Source organism: Schistocerca gregaria, chromosome 1 (assembly GCF_023897955.1).
Source record: "Schistocerca gregaria isolate iqSchGreg1 chromosome 1, iqSchGreg1.2, whole genome shotgun sequence".
NCBI classification, from domain to species: domain Eukaryota; kingdom Metazoa; phylum Arthropoda; class Insecta; order Orthoptera; family Acrididae; genus Schistocerca; species Schistocerca gregaria.
Genome location: NC_064920.1, coordinates 14,196,501 through 14,216,498, shown reverse-complemented (window position 1 = coordinate 14,216,498; position 19,998 = coordinate 14,196,501). Strand labels below are relative to the sequence as shown.

General features: G+C 44.2%; 1 protein-coding gene and 1 long non-coding RNA gene across 6 annotated transcripts in view; one reads left to right on the top strand and one right to left on the bottom strand.

The window, feature by feature from the left end:
• LOC126326285 (cilia- and flagella-associated protein 58-like) overlaps window positions 1-19,998 on the bottom strand; it is a 369,658-nt gene that overhangs the window by 183,644 nt on the left and 166,016 nt on the right. For all 3 annotated transcript variants that reach the window (XM_049995640.1, XM_049995632.1, XM_049995677.1), the window contains exons 9-10: window positions 18,628-18,766; window positions 3,727-3,922 (exon numbers count right to left, since the gene is read on the bottom strand). In XM_049995640.1, the coding sequence (XP_049851597.1) occupies window positions 3,727-3,922; window positions 18,628-18,766 (335 nt within the window). The remainder of the gene's footprint in view (window positions 1-3,726; window positions 3,923-18,627; window positions 18,767-19,998) is intronic.
• LOC126326982 (uncharacterized) overlaps window positions 1-19,998 on the top strand; it is a 124,540-nt gene that overhangs the window by 40,821 nt on the left and 63,721 nt on the right. The window lies entirely within an intron of this gene.

Genomic DNA, 19,998 nt, shown 5'->3' with positions numbered 1-19,998 from the left:
TCTTGTACTGATGACCATACTCTTTGTTTTTGCTGTGTTTATTTGCATCCCATATTGCACACAAGCTTCATCCAGATCTTTCACCATGTTATTCCCTGCCCGCTCACTTTCTGCCACTAATACCATGTCATCAGCAAATGTTATACATTCTATTCTCTTTCCACCAATAAATATTCCTCTTTCCTCATCTAAGCTTCTTGCAGTAATCTCTTCAAGGGATGCATTAAACAACAGTGGGGAAAGGCAACAACCTTGTCTAACACCTCGTCCAATGCTGCTTCCTTTTGACATTTCATTTCCAATCCTTATTTTTACTTTCTGGCGTAAATATAGATTCTGTATCAGTCGTCTCTTTTTACAATCTACTCCTTTCCTCTTCAAAATATCCATCAGTTTGTTGCATTGAACTATGTCAAAAGCCTTTTCTGAATCTATAAAAACAGCAAAGATTTCTCTACCTTTTTCCATATATCTTTCCCCCATAGTTCTTAACAGGCCAATGGCATTACTTGTTCCTTTTCCTCTTCTAAACCTGAACTGCTCCTCTTCAATTCCTCTATCCAGCTTGCCTTACAGCCTTCTTTTCAACACTCTCAGCAAGCCTTTAGCTGCATGAGAAATTACGACTGATGGTTCTATGCTCTTCACATTTTTTAGTGTTTCTCTTTTTCTCTATTGGTATCAAAACTGTTGCAAGAAGTTCTCAGGCCATTCCCCTTTGTCATATATCTTGTTACAGAGGTAGACTGTTTCTTTTCTCACCTTGTTTCCTAGACTTTTCAACAGTTCTGCTGGCAAATCATCAATTCCACATGCCTTCCTATTCTTCATCTCCTTCAGTGCCTTTATTACTTCTGCTTCCAAGGTGGTGAATCCCTTTCCATCTTGTGGCACATATTGCTCCACTTCAACCTTAATTTCACTTTGTATTTCATCCTCCTTCTACAGACATTCAATGTATTCTTGCCATCTGTTCAAAGCCTCCTGTGGTTCTTCTGCTAGAGTACCATCCACTCTTTCTATTTCCATGTTATTCCTCTTTCTTTTACACCCAAAAACTATCTCACTAGACATTCTATACATCATTTTATACTTTCCCTCTTTCTCCATTTTCTCTATTTCATCGCATTTCTGTTTCATCCATTTTTTCCTTGCTTCTTCAGTTTCCCTTCTTAATCCACTATTCAGTTTCGTGTACCTCTTTTTGCCTTCTTCAGTTTCTACATTTTTCCACTTTCTCCACTCTTCCATCTTTTTCAACATGATTCTGTTATCCATTCTTTCCTGGTACTTTGGGATACATTCTTTCCTGGTACTTTGGGATACTCTAATTCCTAGTACTGCTGTGACAGAGTCCATGAGTCCTTCCCTAATTTTTGTCCATTTGTCATTAATACTTTCATCAACACTACGTCTTTCCCATTTTCCCATAAATCTGTTTTCCAAATTTGATGCCTTTCATACCTCTTTGAGTCTTTGTATGTTTAGTCTTTCTTTTGGTTTACCTCTCCAGACTTTTTTCAACTTCACTTGTGTTTCTCTCACTACTGGATTGTGGTCTGAATTGATATCCGCTCCTGAAATAAGCTTTAGCATTCTTGAAAGAGTTCCTAAGCCTTTTTGTATCAGGCTGTAGTCCAACTGATATCTTTCTCTATTCAAATTTTATATCCATGTGTAACATCACTTTTTGTGGTGTTCAAATAATGTGTTACCCACTGCTAATGAATTTTCTTTACAGAAACTAATTAGTCATTCACCCCTTTCATTTCTTATTCCTAATCCAAATTTTCCTACTGTATCTTCATCTCTTCCTTCACCCACCACTGCATTCCAGTCCCCCATGATGATAATGCATGCATTTCTATTTTATTTCTCGATGAGTTCTTGTATTTTCTTATAATATTCTTATAATATTTTTCCACTTCCTCATCTCTATGCTGCCTGGTTGGTATATATATACCTGCATTAACGCCAAATCTTTTGAATAACCGTTCAGTCATAGCATCATCATCAGTCTTCCATCAATATACTGTACCTTCATTATCTTATTTTTCAGCTTTGGCTCTATCACTATTCCTATTCCGTTTTCACTACTCTTGATTTCCCCTGAGTAAAAGAGCTTTTAATCTCCACTTTCTATGTCACCACTCTCTCCCCATCTCATTTTGCACAAACTGATGGCATCTCATCTGTTCCTTTTATCTCCTGTTTTGCATTCTGTAGCTTTCCTGTTTGCAGTAGTCTCCTCACATTCCATATTCCAATCCTTATCTTGCCTCCCTTCACTGTCCCTTTCTTCCTTTCAAATATGTCTACTCTCAATCTGTTCCCCTCTGAATGAGGGGGAAGTTTTAACTCTGGAATCTTTCACATGGAGAGGTATGCTTACCATGCATATTTTCATTCGTTGCTTTCTTACGGAATCATCTTTTGGGGCAATTCATCACTAAGAAAGAACGTATTTATTGCACAAAAACGTGTTATCAGAATAATGTCTGGGGCTCATCCAAGATCATCTTGTAGACAATTATTTAAAGAATTAGGGATATTGCCACTAGCTTCACAATATATATACAGCCTAATGAAATTTGTTGTTAGTAACCCAGATCACTTCAGAATTAATAGCACAGTCCACAGCTACAATACTAGGAGACAGGGTGACCTTCACTACCGTTCATTGAATTTGACATTGGCACAAAAGGGGGTGAATTATACTGCCACAAAGATTTTTGGTCACTTGCCAAACAATATCAAAAGTCTGACAGACAACCAATCAGCATTCAAAAGTAAGTTAAGGGAATTCCTGAATGACAACTCCTTCTACTCCATAGATGAATTTTTAGACATAGGCTAAAGAAATACAGTAAGTATTAACAATTGTACCGTATATAAGACTAACAAAGATTATTTGGGATAAATGAATCTTTTGTACTTTGACACGTTCCACATCATTACGAAAGAATCGTGTTCATGATCCGTGGAACAAGTAATATAACTAACTAACTAACTATACCATGTACTGTTTGGGAATGTAATATGGTAGTTTCCAATTACTTTCCACATAGGTAGTAGGATAGCCAGTCTAAAATCAGCTGCTCACTATGAATCAGACGCTGCCCATCTGGGGTACAGTCGCTACTTGTACTCTTTTGTACCCAAAGAGAAAAGGTGCCTCTTCTGCCAGCTTCACCGTTCTGAAAGACTCTTTCTCTGCTGTCGCTGCTGTTGAGGTCTTATACATATAACAGGAAAAGGACATGGTGAGGACAGGTTTGGGATACGAAACAGGGAGCAACAGGCCATTGTGGAGCACACTTTGTCTATTGTCTAGCTCCTCCCCTTTGGCCTGTCCAGCTTGGGTGACCCTTCTGGTACCTAAGCTACCGCCAGCATAGCTCTCCAGATCCAAGGCACACAAACCTGCTCGCCCAGTGCTACATTGAGGGGGTGTCCCCTGAGGAGGAATGAATTCACAAGGAGATAATAAAAAGCTGTTGGTCTATCAGTTTAATTGTTGTGCTTGCAAACTAGTGACAGGAATAATATGCAGAAGAACTGGAAGAAGGACTGAAGACTTAGGCATGAAAGGTGCTAAAGTTACCGGATAGATGAAGTACAAAATGGAAGGTACTATGAGTGAACTTCATTTTCACCACAGTCTTGGTATCACACAATTTATTTATTTACAACTGGTGATTCAACAATACTGGATTAATTTGTTACCTTAGACTGTTGCAGAGTTTTACTAAGGCTGTTTCTATCTGACCGCAAGGCTTCTATCATGTCCTGTTGCTTTGAGAACTTAATTTCAGCATCGGCCAGTTGCTTCTTTTGATCAATAATGGTCATCTGTTTGAACTGCACATCCTCCATGGTCTCTTGCATTTTCCTTGTCAGTTCAATCCCTTCTGCAATGTGCCTGTGTACAAAAAGAGGGAAAACTGAAATTTTTCCTTGAAAAATATTATATAAAGGTTGCAATAATGGGAAATCTAGTATGGAAGATAATATGTGTAATTTATAATATGAGTAATTTATGAGTAAAGATAACAACTCACTGAATAGTAGAGCCATTGAGGCATCGACAGGTGCATATTATAAGACTGAAAACTGGCTAGCTTTTTGGCAAACACTTTCCTGAGCTTGGTGATGACAGAGAGGAGTGGACTGGTAGGGAGTGACAGAACAGAGGAAGGGGAGACTGGGGAAAAGGGTGCAGGCATGAGATAAATGCAGTTGGTCCTGGGGCCATATGGATGTTGATGTCGGGCAGGAGGTTAGTGGAGATAGAATTGAGGAGTATTACCGGATTGGTTGCACCAATAATCACACCCTTTTAGCAATAGTTCGTTTATTAACCTCAACACATACAAGGATCACAAAGAACTGAACTGAACATGGCGGAGCAGCCAAAGATAATGCTTAGAGTCCAAAGATGAATGCATATCGATGTTGTGTCGATTTCATCAGCACCACATACCTTCCCCCCTCCCTCCCCCCCCAACCTGCAGTATTCTTGAGAGGCCGTGAGGGGGGGGGGGGGGGGCGAGGGGGTGACTATGGCGTCAGCAGGGTGGACCGTGGGAGCCAGACCACAGACACCTCAATACAGCGTCGTCGGGGAGCTGTGTGGGCAGATGTCGTGACGGAAGGTTCAGAAACCAAACCTGGAAGTTGCTGAAGTGAGCCGGGCGTCGTGCTGGTCATACAGCAACAGGTAGGCCGGCAGTTTGCGGGTGGAACAGAGTGACAACAATGATGTCTCCGGTGGGCATGGCAAACACACGAAGCATGTCCACTGGGGAGCATGTGGTCACTTGACGGAGTGTGTGAGACCAGAGTAGAGGGCGAGGTCGGAGGAGAGCTGAAAGTCACTCGATGGAGTGTGTAAGTCTGACGTGGAGAGAGTGGTCATAGTGTCGTGAGCCATGACAGTGAGTGGCGTGGTCGTGGCCTGAGTGGGGTAGAAGAAGGCTCGATATGAGCAGGCTTAAGTCTGTTGAGGGAGACTGTAAAAGCTGAATCTTTCATCTGGATGTCATACGTGTTGGCTGAGCTCTGGAGAACTCGGTACAAGCTGGTATATGGAGGCTGGAGGGGAGCACGGACAGTGTCATCTCGGAGCATGACGTACTCGCAATTGTCCAGAGATTTCATGATGAACCTCAAGGCGGGAACAGCTGGCAGGCGGAGGGATATGGTGGTTAATGAAGTGGCGTCTGACGCGGTTCACGAAGGAAGGTATGTCAGGCTGAGGGAGAGAAGCGGAAGGGCTCACAAGTTCACCAGGGAGAACAATGTTCTGGCCGTATACGAACTCGGATATTGTACCTTTGAGGTCTTCCTTATAAATCACACAAATGCCGAGTAGCACAAGGGGAAGGGCCTCCATCCATAGAGAGTCGTAGCATCGAAGAGCCATCTTGGAAGTGCAGTGCCAGCACTCAACTAGCCCATTACTTTCCGGGTCATATGCTGTGGCACGGATGCGCTGGATGCTGCAAATGTTACAAATCCCATTGAACAGTCGTTATGACAGCTGGACATCCGCAACGCAATACCCATGACTCCACGAAAGCTCGAGCAACAGTTTCTGCCGTAATATTGGAAAGGGGGATAGCCTTGACCCAGCGAGTTGTTCGGTCAATAGACGAGAGAACATAACGAAAGCTGTTATAGAGGGTGAGAGGGCCGACAATGTCAATATGACTATGCTGGAAACGCCCAGGAGGGATTGAAAAGGCGCCGAGGGAGGGGGGGGGGGGGGGGGGGGGTAAAGTGTGCTTGTGTACTTTTCAGCGTTGGCACACGACGCAGGAGCGTGCCCATTGCTGGCTGTCCTTGTTGACATTTCTTCACGCAAAGCACTCTGCTACGAGGCAGGTGGATGTACGAACACCGGGGTGGGCTAAATTATGCAATGCGTTGAAGACCGCTCGACAGAGCGTGGTTGAGAAGAGGGGGCGTAACGTGCCTGTACTGTCGTCGCACCAGATCTCATCAGAAATACCAGGGAAGGTGGTGCGGACGAAGTGTAGTGAAGAAGTAGAGTCTGAAATCAGGTTTTGTGTTTCCTCGTCGCCAGGTTGGAGGTTAGGCAGTTCAGAGAGGTCTAACAGTGAATGGACGTCATCAACTCGTGAAAGGAAATCAGCAACTATATTGTCAGCACCCTTTATGTGTCTGACATCGGTGGTGAACTGAGATATAAAGTCCATGCATCTGAAGCGGCGAGGAGGCGGATCAGCTGGCGGGTTTGTAATGGCCGCAACCAGGGGTTTGTGGTCCGTTAAAATATAAAAAGGACGTCCCTCAACATCAGTCTTAAAATGCTTAATCGCTTTGTAGACCACCAGCAACTCCCTGTCGAAGGCGGAATATTTCCGTTGCGCATTGGTGAGCTTGCGTGAGAAGAACTGTAGAGACGATGTTTGTCCATCTATTGTCTAGCTAAGGACAGCTCCGATGGCTGTATCGTTCGCGTTTGTGTGGTGATGAAAGCTGTGCATTGGGATGAGGGTGCGCAATGGTGCAGGCCTCGGCAAGAAGATTTTTGAAGGCAGTGAAAGAGTCAGTCATAGCAGGGGCCATGGAACGAGCCGAGATCCAGAAGTGTTGGTGTCTGCCAAGTCGTCCGTCAGTGGAGCCTGAATCTCCGTAGCTCGAGGTAGATGTCGTCAATAATAATTAACCGTCCCCAGAAAGCGCCAGAGCTCTTTGAATGACAAAGGTCTGGGTAGGTTTAGTATTGTTAGTATTTTCTCAGGGGGCGGTAAAATGCCATCGGCAGAGACCAGAAAACGAAGAAAAGTGACAGCGGGCTGATGTTCTGGTGGGTCTTGATGCCTGCTGTCACAAGAATGTTCATGAACAGTTTGTACATGTCGAATTTTGTCCTCGACGGAGGAGCTGAGCACAAGAATGTCATCAAGATATGCAAAGCAGAATTTTAGGTCGAATAGCACTTCATTGATGAAGCATTGCCAGGACTGGGTTCCGTTTTTCAGACCGAAGGGCATGAATCGAACCTCAAATAACTCGATCTGGTTGGTGATTGCTGTCTTCGCGATGCCTTCAGGTGCCATGGGGATCTGGTGGTAGGCCCGTTTGCAATCAATAACAGAGAACGTGGTAAATTCGGGAATGTAGGTGTCCATGATTGTTCGTGCATTTAGTCGATGGTAGTCTCCGCACATGTGCCAGGACCCGTCTTTCTTGGGTGTGATAGACATGGGCGTAGACCAGCTACTGGCAGAGGGTTCAATGACGCCGGACCTTAGTAGTTCAGAAATCTGATTTTTAAGTTCAGAGGGGATAAAGTCGATGTAGTTTACTGGAGATCGGGGGACCTGGCGTGAGACGAAGCTTGTGAACCGTGCCGTTGGTGACGATGGAAATGTTGCCGGTGGCACGGGAGGCGGTTTGATTACAATGTGTGGCGGGCGTGGCAGGCGAGGCGTGGTCGTGGTGTTCGGAGCCAATCGGGGATCCGACCAGAGCCGGGGCAGCAAAGTGTCCAGGAGTGAAAACGACAAGATGGCCGCAGGTCCAAAGCAGTGGCACTGTGGTCGGGTGAGCTCGGTAGAGCTTGTGAGCCATTAGTGAGACCATTCTTCTAATAATTTCCGGGTACGCAGCTGGATCCCGTCGACATTCTGCCACGATATTTCAGCCCAGAGACGTCCGGCCATCATCAGGAGGGTACACAACTACTGAAGAGCCCAGGTGCAGTCACGGTATTTATGCCGAATCTTGCGAGATTCGGTCTATGGGCCTAAATATCATGGCAGAATGTCGACGGGATCCGGCTGCATACCCGGAAATTATTAGAAGAACAAATACGCCGGGAAAATTTCAGAAGTCACATCAATGAGTCCATTGTTCGAGGGCATGGCCTGTGGCAGCACGATCGTGGGTGAAACGCTTGGCGCGAGTGCACTGTTTGTGTTGTCAGTGACGGTCGCATGGCGGCGCGTAGGAGCCGAAGTTGCATAGTTTGAGGTGCTGTCCGCAAGGGGCGGGGTAGGAGCCATCAGTTCATGGTTGGTTGGGTTGGGTTGTTTTGGGGGGGGGGGGGGGAGGGACCAGACAGCGAGGTCATCGGTCTCATCAGATTAGGGAAGGAAGTCGGCCGTGCCCTTTGAAAGGTGCCATCCCAGCATCTGCCTGGAGCGATTTAGGGAAATCACCGAAAACCTAAATCAGGATGGCCGGACGTGGGATTGAACTGTCATACTCCCAAATGCGAGTCCAGTGTGCTAACCACTGCACCACCTCGCTAGGTGTCAGTTCAGGAACACGTGACACTTGTCACGCATGCACACTTGTGTCTGGCCGAGTGTCAAACACTGCCGTGTTAGGGGGGTGGGGCCCTGCAGAACTGTCAGTACACGTTATGGCAGTCTTGATAGTACAGTTGCGAAGGTTAGCGGGAGTTAAATACACGGAGGCTCGATTGCTGGGATTGCAAGCAGATTCAGTGCACTTACTGACCTTGCTTTATCCTTGCTGTAGTGTCTCTAATTCCTTTGCTGCATCGGAGATCTGTAGCTGTGTTTTGTGGAGCTGAAGGGAGAGCTCAAAGTTTTCCTTGCATAGGCGAGCGACGTGTTCAAGCTCGACAAGGCACTTGTGCATGGTTTCTTGTAACGTCGTCGACATAGACAGCCACGTATGGATGAGATGAGCTTGGACCGATGTCTCACGGGTGGGGTCGCTCGACGGAACACAGGGGAAGTGAGTCTTGGACGGATGATGAAACATGGTGTTTCACAGTAGGTCCGGTGAAAGTTTGTGGTGTCGCAACTAGTCAATGCCTAGTATAGGTTCGTCAATTTGGCACACTAAAGAAGTCCACTCGAGTTTGCAGTTTGTGGAGAGTGAGACGATGTGGATAGTTGAACCCGAGCATTGTAGTTTAGTTGAATTGACGGCTTGCAGTGAAGTATGATGAGAGCGGGTGTTCAATTACGCTAAGGACGTAGGCAGCAGTGAAACATCAGCGCCTGTGTCCACTAGGAAAAGGTATCCATACGAAATGTCTTTAATGTAAAGTCGTCCGCAATTATCCGGTCGTTCCCCGACAGAATGGAGCACTGGGGGGTGCCTGTCATGTTGTGCAGGAGGCAGCACCTGGACATCCCTGCGAGTGGTGTTTTGGAAGTAGCAGGGTGGTCTGCAGTTCCGTGCCACCTCACCAAACCGTGTGTCGAAGTAACAGTACAGGTAGTGCGGTTGCATTTCCTGCGGAAAGTTCATTGCCAGTGGTGGTGGCCAGGGTTTGGTGGCCACAGCAGGTTCGGTTGCAGGAGAGGGTGCGACCGTGGGTGGAGCCAGTCACGTCTCAGTTGCTTAGCGGAACGGCACAGTACGGCCCCGGCCACAACCGGCCACAGGGCGTTAAGCCTGAACCTGAGACTTGTCAGGTAGGCAGTCGCTGGCGAAATAGGGCAGTGATGCATCGTGTAGCTTGTCAGCAATTGTCATTCTTTGCTCGAAAGGTTCAGGAGACCTATGAGCCAGAGCAAATCGGATGTGAGGAGATAGTTTATCTGACCAGATGGCAAGGAGATCTGTGTCAGAGAATTGGCGCTGACCAGGGCATGTAGCCATCTCCAGAGCTCCGTTGCCTAGCTGTTCGGCGTGGAGCACTTGCCGTATTGCTGCCTCAGTTGAGCGTGCAAGCCGACACAGAACTGTCTTTTTGGCTAGAGTGTACTGGTTAGATGAGTCTGGGGCGTCGACCAGGTCAGCAATCGAGTCCTCCTGGTCGTGCAGGTGGGTGATGAGGCACAGAAACTTGTCGAGTTTGTAATGGTCGAAAACTTCGTCCACAGTTTTGAACCAGGTTGTTGCTCTGTGGGGATTAAACGGCGGCAGCATTGGTAAGCGTTGTAGAATGTTCCGAAGAGCAGGTCGCGTTGAGTTTGTCGGGGCACTGCCTGAATCGAGCTGTTGTTGCTGTAGTATTCCAGGAGAATGTGCCTCCAGGGGATGTGGCAATGACAGCTGTTCAGGTGGTAGCATGAAGGTGACACGTTGTGGTCGAGTGCGATCTGCCGCGACACAGAATGCTGATGTAGGTGAGAAACCGTAATGTGTCGATTGCGGTTGTGGAAGCTCAACATGTTGCGTGTGTGTTCGGATTGATGCGTCACAGAAGACCAATGCAGATGAGGCACAGAGATGTGCCAGCAGACGCTTGACTGAAGCCAGCACGTGGGCGACAGGTGAGAAAAAGTTCAAAATTTGAGAACGCATGTTGGTCCATGGAAAGCACAGCGTATGATCAGAGCTGGGGCCACCTGTGTTGCAGGGAGACTGTGCGGAGGTGTGGGCTGTCCAGAAGCACAGTGTGGGAAATGATGTTGAATGTGGGATGGAATGTGTGAATGTTCGCTGTTCACAGTCACTCCACTCAAAACGGTGTGCGGATAAGGTGTATGTCATGACATAAAACACTGAGGCGTAGCAGTGGGATGGAGGCTGAGGTCAGGTACAGATAACAAGTTACTGTTTTTGTTGCACGCCAAGGTATCGAAGTAGGAAGGCATGTGCTGATGTTGAACCGAGGCAGGCGCAGGTGTGGTCGGATGCTGAGGAGGTAGACCTGTGAATAAAGCAGTTCCAGCCATGTGGCAGGTATCCATGTGGTACTGCACGAATTGTGGTGTGCCAAATCGTTGTCCTGGCAGTAGTAGGTTGTCCAACAAAGCATTTACAGAAATCGGCATTGGTCCCGCACTGCATGGAGATCAGTTAGAGGTAACTGTACAGTCGATGAGGTAGGCACATGTGTGGGAACAAAGGCGTTTGATAGCCTGCCTGTGCACTCCTAACCTCACTTATTGTTGCAGGCTTGGAAATGACTGGAAAAATTGGCACAATCATAGAATGAGAGGCATCGTGTTGCAGTCCTGGCGGGTGTACATAGCCCGAACCACGATGCACGTCGATCACAAAATCCAGTGTTAGGCGCTGGACTGAAGTCATTGTTCAAATGCCGTGTCAATGTAATACACGTGAAAATAAGTGACGCGGGGGTCACGGACACAGTAAAATGGCGAAAATGGGAGACGATACAACTCGAGGTCACCAGTGAGGAGGATTACCAGGTTGATTGCACCAATAATCACACCCATTTAGCAATAGCTCATTTATTAACCTTAACACATATAAGGATCACAGAGAACTGAACTGAACTTGGTGGAAGAGCCAAAGATAATTCTTGGAGTCCAAAGAGGAATGCATATTGATGTTGGCATCAATTTCATCAGAGCCACAGAAGCCAGGAGGAAGACAGAAACAAAGGATGTATAGAAAGACAACTCCCATCTACATAATCAGGAGAACCAGGTATTGGTGGTGGTGGTGGTGGTGGTGGGGGGGGGGGGGGGGGGTGAGGAGGAGAGGAGCAACCCATTGGGCATGAGTTATTCAGCAGCTGTTGCAACAGAGCCTGTTGTTCACAGCAGAGTGTTCAACTCAGCTTGGGCCTACAATTTGACAGTGGAGACTGGTTGATGGTCGCACCCATATAGAATGCTGCACAGAAATTGCATGAGACTTTGACATGGTTGTTCTCATAGGTACTCTGCCTCTGGTGTAGTAGCATAAGGCAATGGATAAATAAAAACTGAATAGAGCATGTGATGAGTAGCAGGCAGGCACATCAAAACAGGCAGAAAATATTGTCATAGAGAGAGAGAGAGAGAGAGAGAGAGAGAGAGAGAGAGAGAGAGAGAGAGAGAGAGAGAGAATAACGCTGGTGTCTCCCAACACTGCCATCTCCAATGGCCAGTGGCAAGGAAACACATGGTGACCCAAAAGTCCGTAAATATTTAGAAATACAGTAACCTATGAAATAATGTAGGCAGTGAGGTAAAAATTGACACACATATCAGAAATGACATGGGGTTTTATTGAAACCAAAAACGAGTTCGGAAATTGAACAACAGAGGGAGCTGGATAGCAACGCATCAGTCATGCTGTGTGATAATTGTGTATAAAATAGGCTGTAGTGAGAGGGAAAGTCAGATGTTCCACCAATCACAGCATGTTTGGTACCAGAAAAGGTAGTGTAAGTGAAGCTTCATTAGCAGAATGGAGCAGCTTTACAGTCCTACCACCACAAAAGGGTGTTCAAATAGGTAATGCCCTTATTCTTGTACAAAAAGGTGTGCATTATTCAGGAACACACATTCTCAATAACTTGCCAGCAGCCATGTGTGTAAGTACAGTCTAACATCTACACCATTTCAGTGTAGTAATGTGTTCACTGCAAATAAGTATTGTAGTAGTTCTATTACATATTTATTACCTTATAAATAAAAAATTTAAAAAAAAAATCATTAAAAAAAATTAATTCAGTGCATTAATGTGATCTTAGTAAATGAGTGTTTGTAAAATGATTCTTTCATACAGTGTTCATTAAAAAAAGACAATCATTCCACTTGAGACCTGAGGAAGGTACATTAGCTTATTTGTTTCAGTTATAAATGTTTGTCATGTATTATTGTTTTTATGACATGTTCTACATCCTGGAGGACCTCCTCACTACAAATCAATTGGAATGAAAGTAAATCTAATCTAATCTAATCTCGTGACAAGTGTCACTGTGAAGAAAACGATCAGTAAGTTCAAATGGCTCTGAGCACTATTGGACTTAACATCTGAGGTGATCAGTCCCCTAGAACTTAGAGCTACTTAAACCTAACTAACCTAAGGACATTACACACATCCATGCCCGATGCGGAATTTGAACCTGCAACCATAGCAATCACGCAGTTCTGGACTAAAGTGCCTAGAACCGCTTGGTCACAATGGCCAGCAGGAAGTTCAAAGCTACCATTTGTTTAGACAGCTGCTCCCATGGTGAATGACCAGAAATAAGTGCCTTGCCGCTCAGACATTTCAGGAGAAAATGGAGACTTTAGCAGGTTCATCTCCACTCGGTGAAGTCAGTGTTCACTAAGTCTTAAGTGGCACCGGCATTCCACCCACTACTGTTTGGAGGCAGTAAAACATACCCCCAATGCTATCCGTACCAAATCCAGCATCATCGTGAACTGTTAGCTGCTGATGTTGTGATGAGAGAGCATTTGTTGTGTGAGCACCTCAAAAAATTGGAGAAAATGACATTGGTTTTCTAATGTGTCATGAACCAACAAAGCCCATTTTACATCCCAACAGTCTGTCAACAATTACAACTGCAGAATTTCAGCAACCAAAAATCCTAAAACTGTCATAGAAAACCCACTGCATGATGAGAAAGTCATGGGGCAATGTGGGTTTACAACATCAGTTGTGATCAGTCCCTTTTTCTTCAATGAAGAGCAGTGTGCTGCTTTTCAAACTACCAGTGTGATGGTTGCAAGGTATGCTAACATGTAACAGAATTGCATCAACCCTTGCTTGGCTGATAAACACTTGCTGTAAGATATGAGTTTTATGCTGGGTGGTACTCCACCCCATACAGCTACAAACGTGAAAGACCTCTTGCATGTTCACTTGGTGAGAATCATGTACTGAGCTACCACTTTCCACCGTGCTTCGCCTCCCAGTTCCCCAGATGTTAACCAGTTTGATTATTATTCGTTGTGGTGATACCAGAAGTCGCAAGTCTACCGTGATTGTGCTGCCTTATTGGGATTACTAAAACACGACATCCGTAGCCAATTTCTCACTGTACCTAATGATATCCCCTACAGCGCTGTTCACAACACTGTCCCTACACTACAGGTATTGTTGAGAATGACACTTGACATGACGAACATTTGCTATAAAGAATATTATCCATGCTACATATCCACTGTTATTCTAATTATTGCTTTTGTATCATATGAAGCACGACCTGTTTTCCTTTTGCTCATTTTTTGGTTTCAATAAAACCCTATGTTACTTCCAACACTTGTGTCAATTTTTATCCTATATTAGTCCATGAAGTATCGAATTTTCAAATGTTAATGGACTTCTGGGTCACGCAGCAAAATGAGAAGAGGTAGGAATGTGGCTTGTAGGTGTTAGGAAATGTCATCCCAGCATGGAAAATTAGCTACATTCAGCGGCTGGTTGGGAGATAAGCATGCTGAGAGGAACTGTTTTCTTGTTCACCACCACTCTTCAGACTTGCTCAATACGGTCCACTGTGATTTACTCTCCTGTGCCAAACTCTTCATCTCATATTAGCACTTACACCCAATGTCTTCAATTATTTCTTGGACATATTTCTGTCTCTGCTTTTCCTACAATTTTTCCCCTGTTTTTTCTTACAGCACCATGAAGGTATTCTGCGATGCCTGAAAATGTCTCATCATCCTGTAACTTCTAGTTAATGTTCTCCACTTATCACTTTCACCACTGATTCTGCTGAGACAGTTCTCATTTCTCATATTATCAGTCCACTTAATTTTCAATATCCATCTGTAATACTCATTTCAAACACTTCGACACTTTTCTTTTCCACTTTTTGTGAAAGTCAATGATTTATCTCCATACAGTACTGTGTTCCAGATGTGAACTCATCAGAAAGTTCCTCCTCAGATTAAAGTCTATGTTTGTTGTCAGTACACATCTTTTGTATGGACTGCTCTTTTTTCCTGTGCTATTCTGCTGCTTACAACCTCCTTGTTCCATCCATCATGAGTTATTTTGCTTCCTCCAAGGTAATTTGATGTTAAATTTATTCGTATACATATTTCTGCTACTCCTCATTACTTTAATCTTCCTTTGGTTCATTCTCAGTCAATTGCTTTGCTCATCATACTGTTCATTCCATTCAATAGGACTTTAATTCTTTCTCACTTTCTCTGGGTACAGCAATATCAGTAAATCCAATAATTAATATTCTTTCACTGTGAGTTTTAATCCTCTTCTTAGCCTTTTTTGATTACCTACATAAAATAACATCTATGAATAAGTGTATCACTATTGTATTTTGGGATATCACTAGTTTCAAATAAAAATAGATAAAATGTATACAAGGGTGGTTTGACAAGTACGGGTAAATTTCCATGAATGAATGGCACATTTTTGTCACACCTTCACTGTTGGTAAACTCAATTATTCTCAGGATCATAAAAAGAATTTCAACAATGTGCAATATACAGTTCAATGTTGACAGTCTTCTGAACTAGTCAGTGTGTCAACTGCAATAGAAAAAGGAGAAAACCAGGCTTTGTGCTGTCATTAAACATTTTGATTCGAATGATTGGGCTGCTGCATAGATCAAAACAGAATTGAATGAAATTCCCAGGGACTCTGCACCGTCACTGAAGATGAAGCACTCTCCGGCCATTCAACTGAGGCCACCACAAAGGAAACTGTTGACAAAATCCACCATGTAGTAATGCAAGACCGCTGAATAAAGATTCCTGGGATTGCTCAGACTGTGGGCATCTGTAGGAATCATCATAATAAGCTGCTTGGAGAACTGACTATAAATAAGCTGGGTGTGAGGTATGTACCACAATTGCTCACAGCTGACCAAAAGCACATCCAGCACAACATTCCAAAACAACATCTGGTAATGTTCAATCGCAATTCACGGGACTTTTTGTGCGAATTTGTGACTGTTGAGAAACCTGGATCCATCACTACACACCAGAGTCACAATGGCAGTCAACACAATAGACAACAACTGGTGAAAGTGCACTGAAGAAAGCAAAGATAATTTTGTCAGCTGGTAAGGTGATGGTCACTGTTTTTTGTTATTCCCGAGGATTAATCCTCATAGATTAGTTGGAAAAAGGGAGAACCATAACTGGACCACATTATGCTTTATTGTTGGATTGTCTGAAACTTGCATTGCTTGAAAAATGACAAAGGTTGGACAGCAAAAAAAAAAAAAAAAAAAAAAAAAAAAAAAAAAAAAAAAAAGGATTTTTCTCTAATATAATGCACCATCCCACACACCAGCAATAACAATGGCAAAAGTGCATGAATTGTCTTTGAAATGGTTGCTCATCCACCCTCTTCACCAGACTTAACCCCACGTGACTTATTCCTGTTTCCTAATTTAAAACTTTTGTTTGTTGGAAAGAAATATCCACCACATGAGATGATAGTTGCAATCAATCAATATTTTGCAGCGTTTGATGGAACCTATTTTTCCCACGGGATGAAAAAGCTGGAGGATCGCCGGAGCAAGTTTAGATTGCTCAAAGGAGACTATGTTGAGAAGTAAGGCGAGTAGTTTATGAAACAAACTTTTTTCCTTGCTTTTTTACCAGACTTATCAAATCATTCTCATACAAGATGCTTTTGCTAAATGGAGATAAATTACAGGAAACAATCACTGCGAGGGTACTGGAAGATGTGGAATAAGGAACCAGATTCATACTGCCTGTACAGTACAATGTTGTGCACGAGACGTTTTGATGAGACCACAGCTAGAGAAGGTGTCTGAAGTGGCCCCAGTGGGCCTCTAGGCACGTGCATATGCAACACGGCAATGACTTATGCACATATTCACAATATGTCATCCCGCAACCAAATGGCATCACTGGCAGCACAAATGCACTGTTCGAGTGTCATACATCTGGCATAGGCTCTACATACATGACCTATTTCAGGGGTGCGCACAGGAAGAAATCTAAGAGGTCGATGCCCAGTGACCACATGGTCCGTGCGACTGGATCGCCTCATGAGATGCCTCCACACAAAAATGCACAAGTGAACTGGAGCACCAACACCTAGCAGCCACATTTCCACAAAAGCAAGGGAGGTACGGTCACACGTAGGAAGTGCAGATATGCCTCACCTGCAAGACGTAGTGGAGGGATGACTGGTCCCGTGAAGCGGTCATCAATAATCCCACCCTCACATTGAGGCTGAACCACTGCCACCATACTTCATGGATTCTTGACGGCTCACAAGTGAGAGTTGTGAAGATGATGATACAGTCCCTTATCTGCGAAGAGGAGGGACGATAGAAGTCCCAGCACACTGGTGAACTGTGAAATTAATCAGCAACAAAACTGATGCTGTGTAGTCCGTAAGTAACAAAGCATTCACACATTCTAAGTAAGAAGGTCAGTGGAAGCTGTTGTGGAGAATGTTCCACCAAGAGACACAGACAGTGGCAGCTGCTGTGGAGAATGTTCCACAAGATCATCTGGCTTACCCGTGTCAGTAGGCCACTTGCCTGGTGCTCCTGCCAGAGTCATATTCTACAGTGTTCAGCACCTGTTCCTCCACGGCCAACGTGTGAGGGGCACGCATCAAAAAATGCGCCACTTTTTTTCTGAAAACAGTGGTTTTATTCAGAATTCTAATATACCATTTTATTCCCCACTCTTTCAGCTACACAATCCTATTTTTCAACATAATCTCTGTTCAATGTGATGGCCTTGCACCGTCTTATTGGATGAGTCTGTGCACTCTCACGGTACCACTCTACTGCTCGATGTCAGAGCCTGTGTCCTGCTGCATAACCTCCCTGTCACCCACGTACTGCTTTGTATGGAGTTCATTCTTCATTCACCTAAAGAGATGGTCCTTTGTTGCTCTATATGGTCTTCTGTTAGGTGGTGAGCAACTGAGTGGGCACATACCTTTTAGTTCCAGAAACTGGTGGACGAGTGTGTCAGCACTATCGACAGAGATATCCAGATGTGCAGTGAGGAGTTTGTGTTCCACTGATGATCTTGAATGACAGTGTCCACACATACCAACCTCAGCCACGTGCAGCCGGCTAGCACCTAGGAGATCGAACAAGTTTGCGCGACCTAATACCAATGTGTGAAGAGTTTGTGGTCCAGCAGCTGGAGCCATGTGGAGCTGAGACACTAATACTGACAGAATATTTTAACTGCCTGTCATATTCTCACATAACTTTCAATCACCAAAACTCACATGGTCAAAGATCTTTTATCTTCACCTCAGAATGAGTTTTTGGCTACACATGTAACTTACCAGGGATCATTTGCTGCAATTTGTCCCCATTTAGGAAAATCATCCTGTATAATGTTGCCCATTTGCATATTTATGACATATTTCTTCCAAAATATAATACACAAGCTACATATTAAGTTTACAATGAGTACACTTTTGACTTGTGTGTTGCAATCACACAGTCTATGTATCGAGTAAACTAATTTGAGCAAATAAAAATTAATGACTTTCTGCTTGCTCAAAAAGAAAGGTACTGTCATCTGAGGACAACAATCTACTTTAAACAGGTGAGAGGCTACTAGAGGTTTGCTCAAAACCACTACGGAAAAATCTAACAAAATATGTGTCCCCATAATAACTACATAAGTACAGTAGATTTACAGGTGACGGTTAACTCTGGACTAATAGCAAACCATCGAAACACAATACTGTGACCAAATCTGAAATTCTGTTTTCATAGATCACAGTTGGTGTTAATATGTAATAGATCCTAGCAGAAGGAAATGAACACACAGAATAGAAGTGTGCCAACAGACAGGATGATAGAGTATGGTAGTTAATATGAATAAGGAAGAGAAGAAGCAAAATAAATACTGACCAATGTTTGCTTCTCCTGGATCTCCTTGCTCTAGGAACTACTATCTTTCGACAAGCCCACTGTAAAAGCATCAGTTATTTAACTTTAGAGGACAGCAGTACAAGCAAAAAATCACTCCCCCATGTAAAGCCTACCTGTCTCTCTCGTGCTCGAGGTCCGCGATGTTGTTGGCTTGCTTTGCAGCCTCGTTCATTGCCTGTCCCAGCTTCAACTCAAGGCCTCGTCGTGCCTGCTCCCCAATCTGCAGAATTTTATTCTGCTCGGCCACCGTATCTTTGGAACAAATAATAAAATTATAATATTCCTTGCAATAATTGCAGCACAAATGCAGACAAATTAAACTGTGTGGCATGTTTAAAGCAATAACTAATAAATAATAAATATAAAATTAAAATACACTGCAGGGAAAAAATTAATACATCTGGAAAGACGGCACAGATTTTGATCCATATTTTGATGGTATATGTCACCTGGGGGATAGCAGATGTACTGATAATGGTTTCAACATGCTCCACCAACAGATAGCATAGTGGCAGAGCTACTAGAGCATCATCTGTGTCTACCATTTAATAGGAAATGCTCACAGCCAGAAGGATTACTGCGGTGCAAACATGCGAAGCAAGCAATCAATCATGCCACAAAGATGCAATCACAATTCTTACATCCAACTGAGTCAGTTCAAAAGGGGTCAAATTGTGGCCTTCTGAGTGGCGGATGGTCCTTTTGGAGAATTGCCGTATAAGTTGGACATGGTGTCTGTTGTGCAATGATGCTGATGTCAGTGGTCACATGAACATTCTCACACCTATAGACAATGCTCTGGATGTCCACGCAGCACAAATGCTTTCCAGGATTATCGTATTTTAAGAGCAACAGTGGTACATCATACAGCTACTACAGCACAGATAAGACAGCTTGTGAGACCAGATGTCTCAACATGAACTGTTGATAAGTTATTAGCAGTGGGACTATGGACATGTACTCCTCTAACCCATCTTCCACTCACCACAGCATTGATGTGCACAGTTCGACAGGTGCCATCGGAGGATCGTTTGGAAGATGGAGTGGAGCACCGTGATCTTAAGTGATGAAAGCAGTTTATGCCTGCACATACGACATGTTGTTGTTGTGGTCTTCAGTCCTGAGACTGGTTTGATGCAGCTCTCCATTCTACTCTATCCTGTGCAAGCTTCTTCATCAGACCTGGTGAATGCTGCCTCTTAGAGTGAAGTCACACAAGACAAATTGGCCCCACCCCAGGTTTTATGGTCTGGGGTGCAATAAGTTATAATTCTTGTTCACCTCTGGTGTTTCTAGAGTGAATCCTAACCAGCACTTGATACATGCACAATGTTGTTAGACCCATTCTTTTGCCATTCTTGCAACCAAAAGGTGATGCGTTGTTACAATGGGATAGTGCTCATCCACACACTACTCATAAAACTCGTGCTCTGCAAGATGTACATCAACTTTCCTGGCTACCACAATTTCTGGACTTGTCTCCA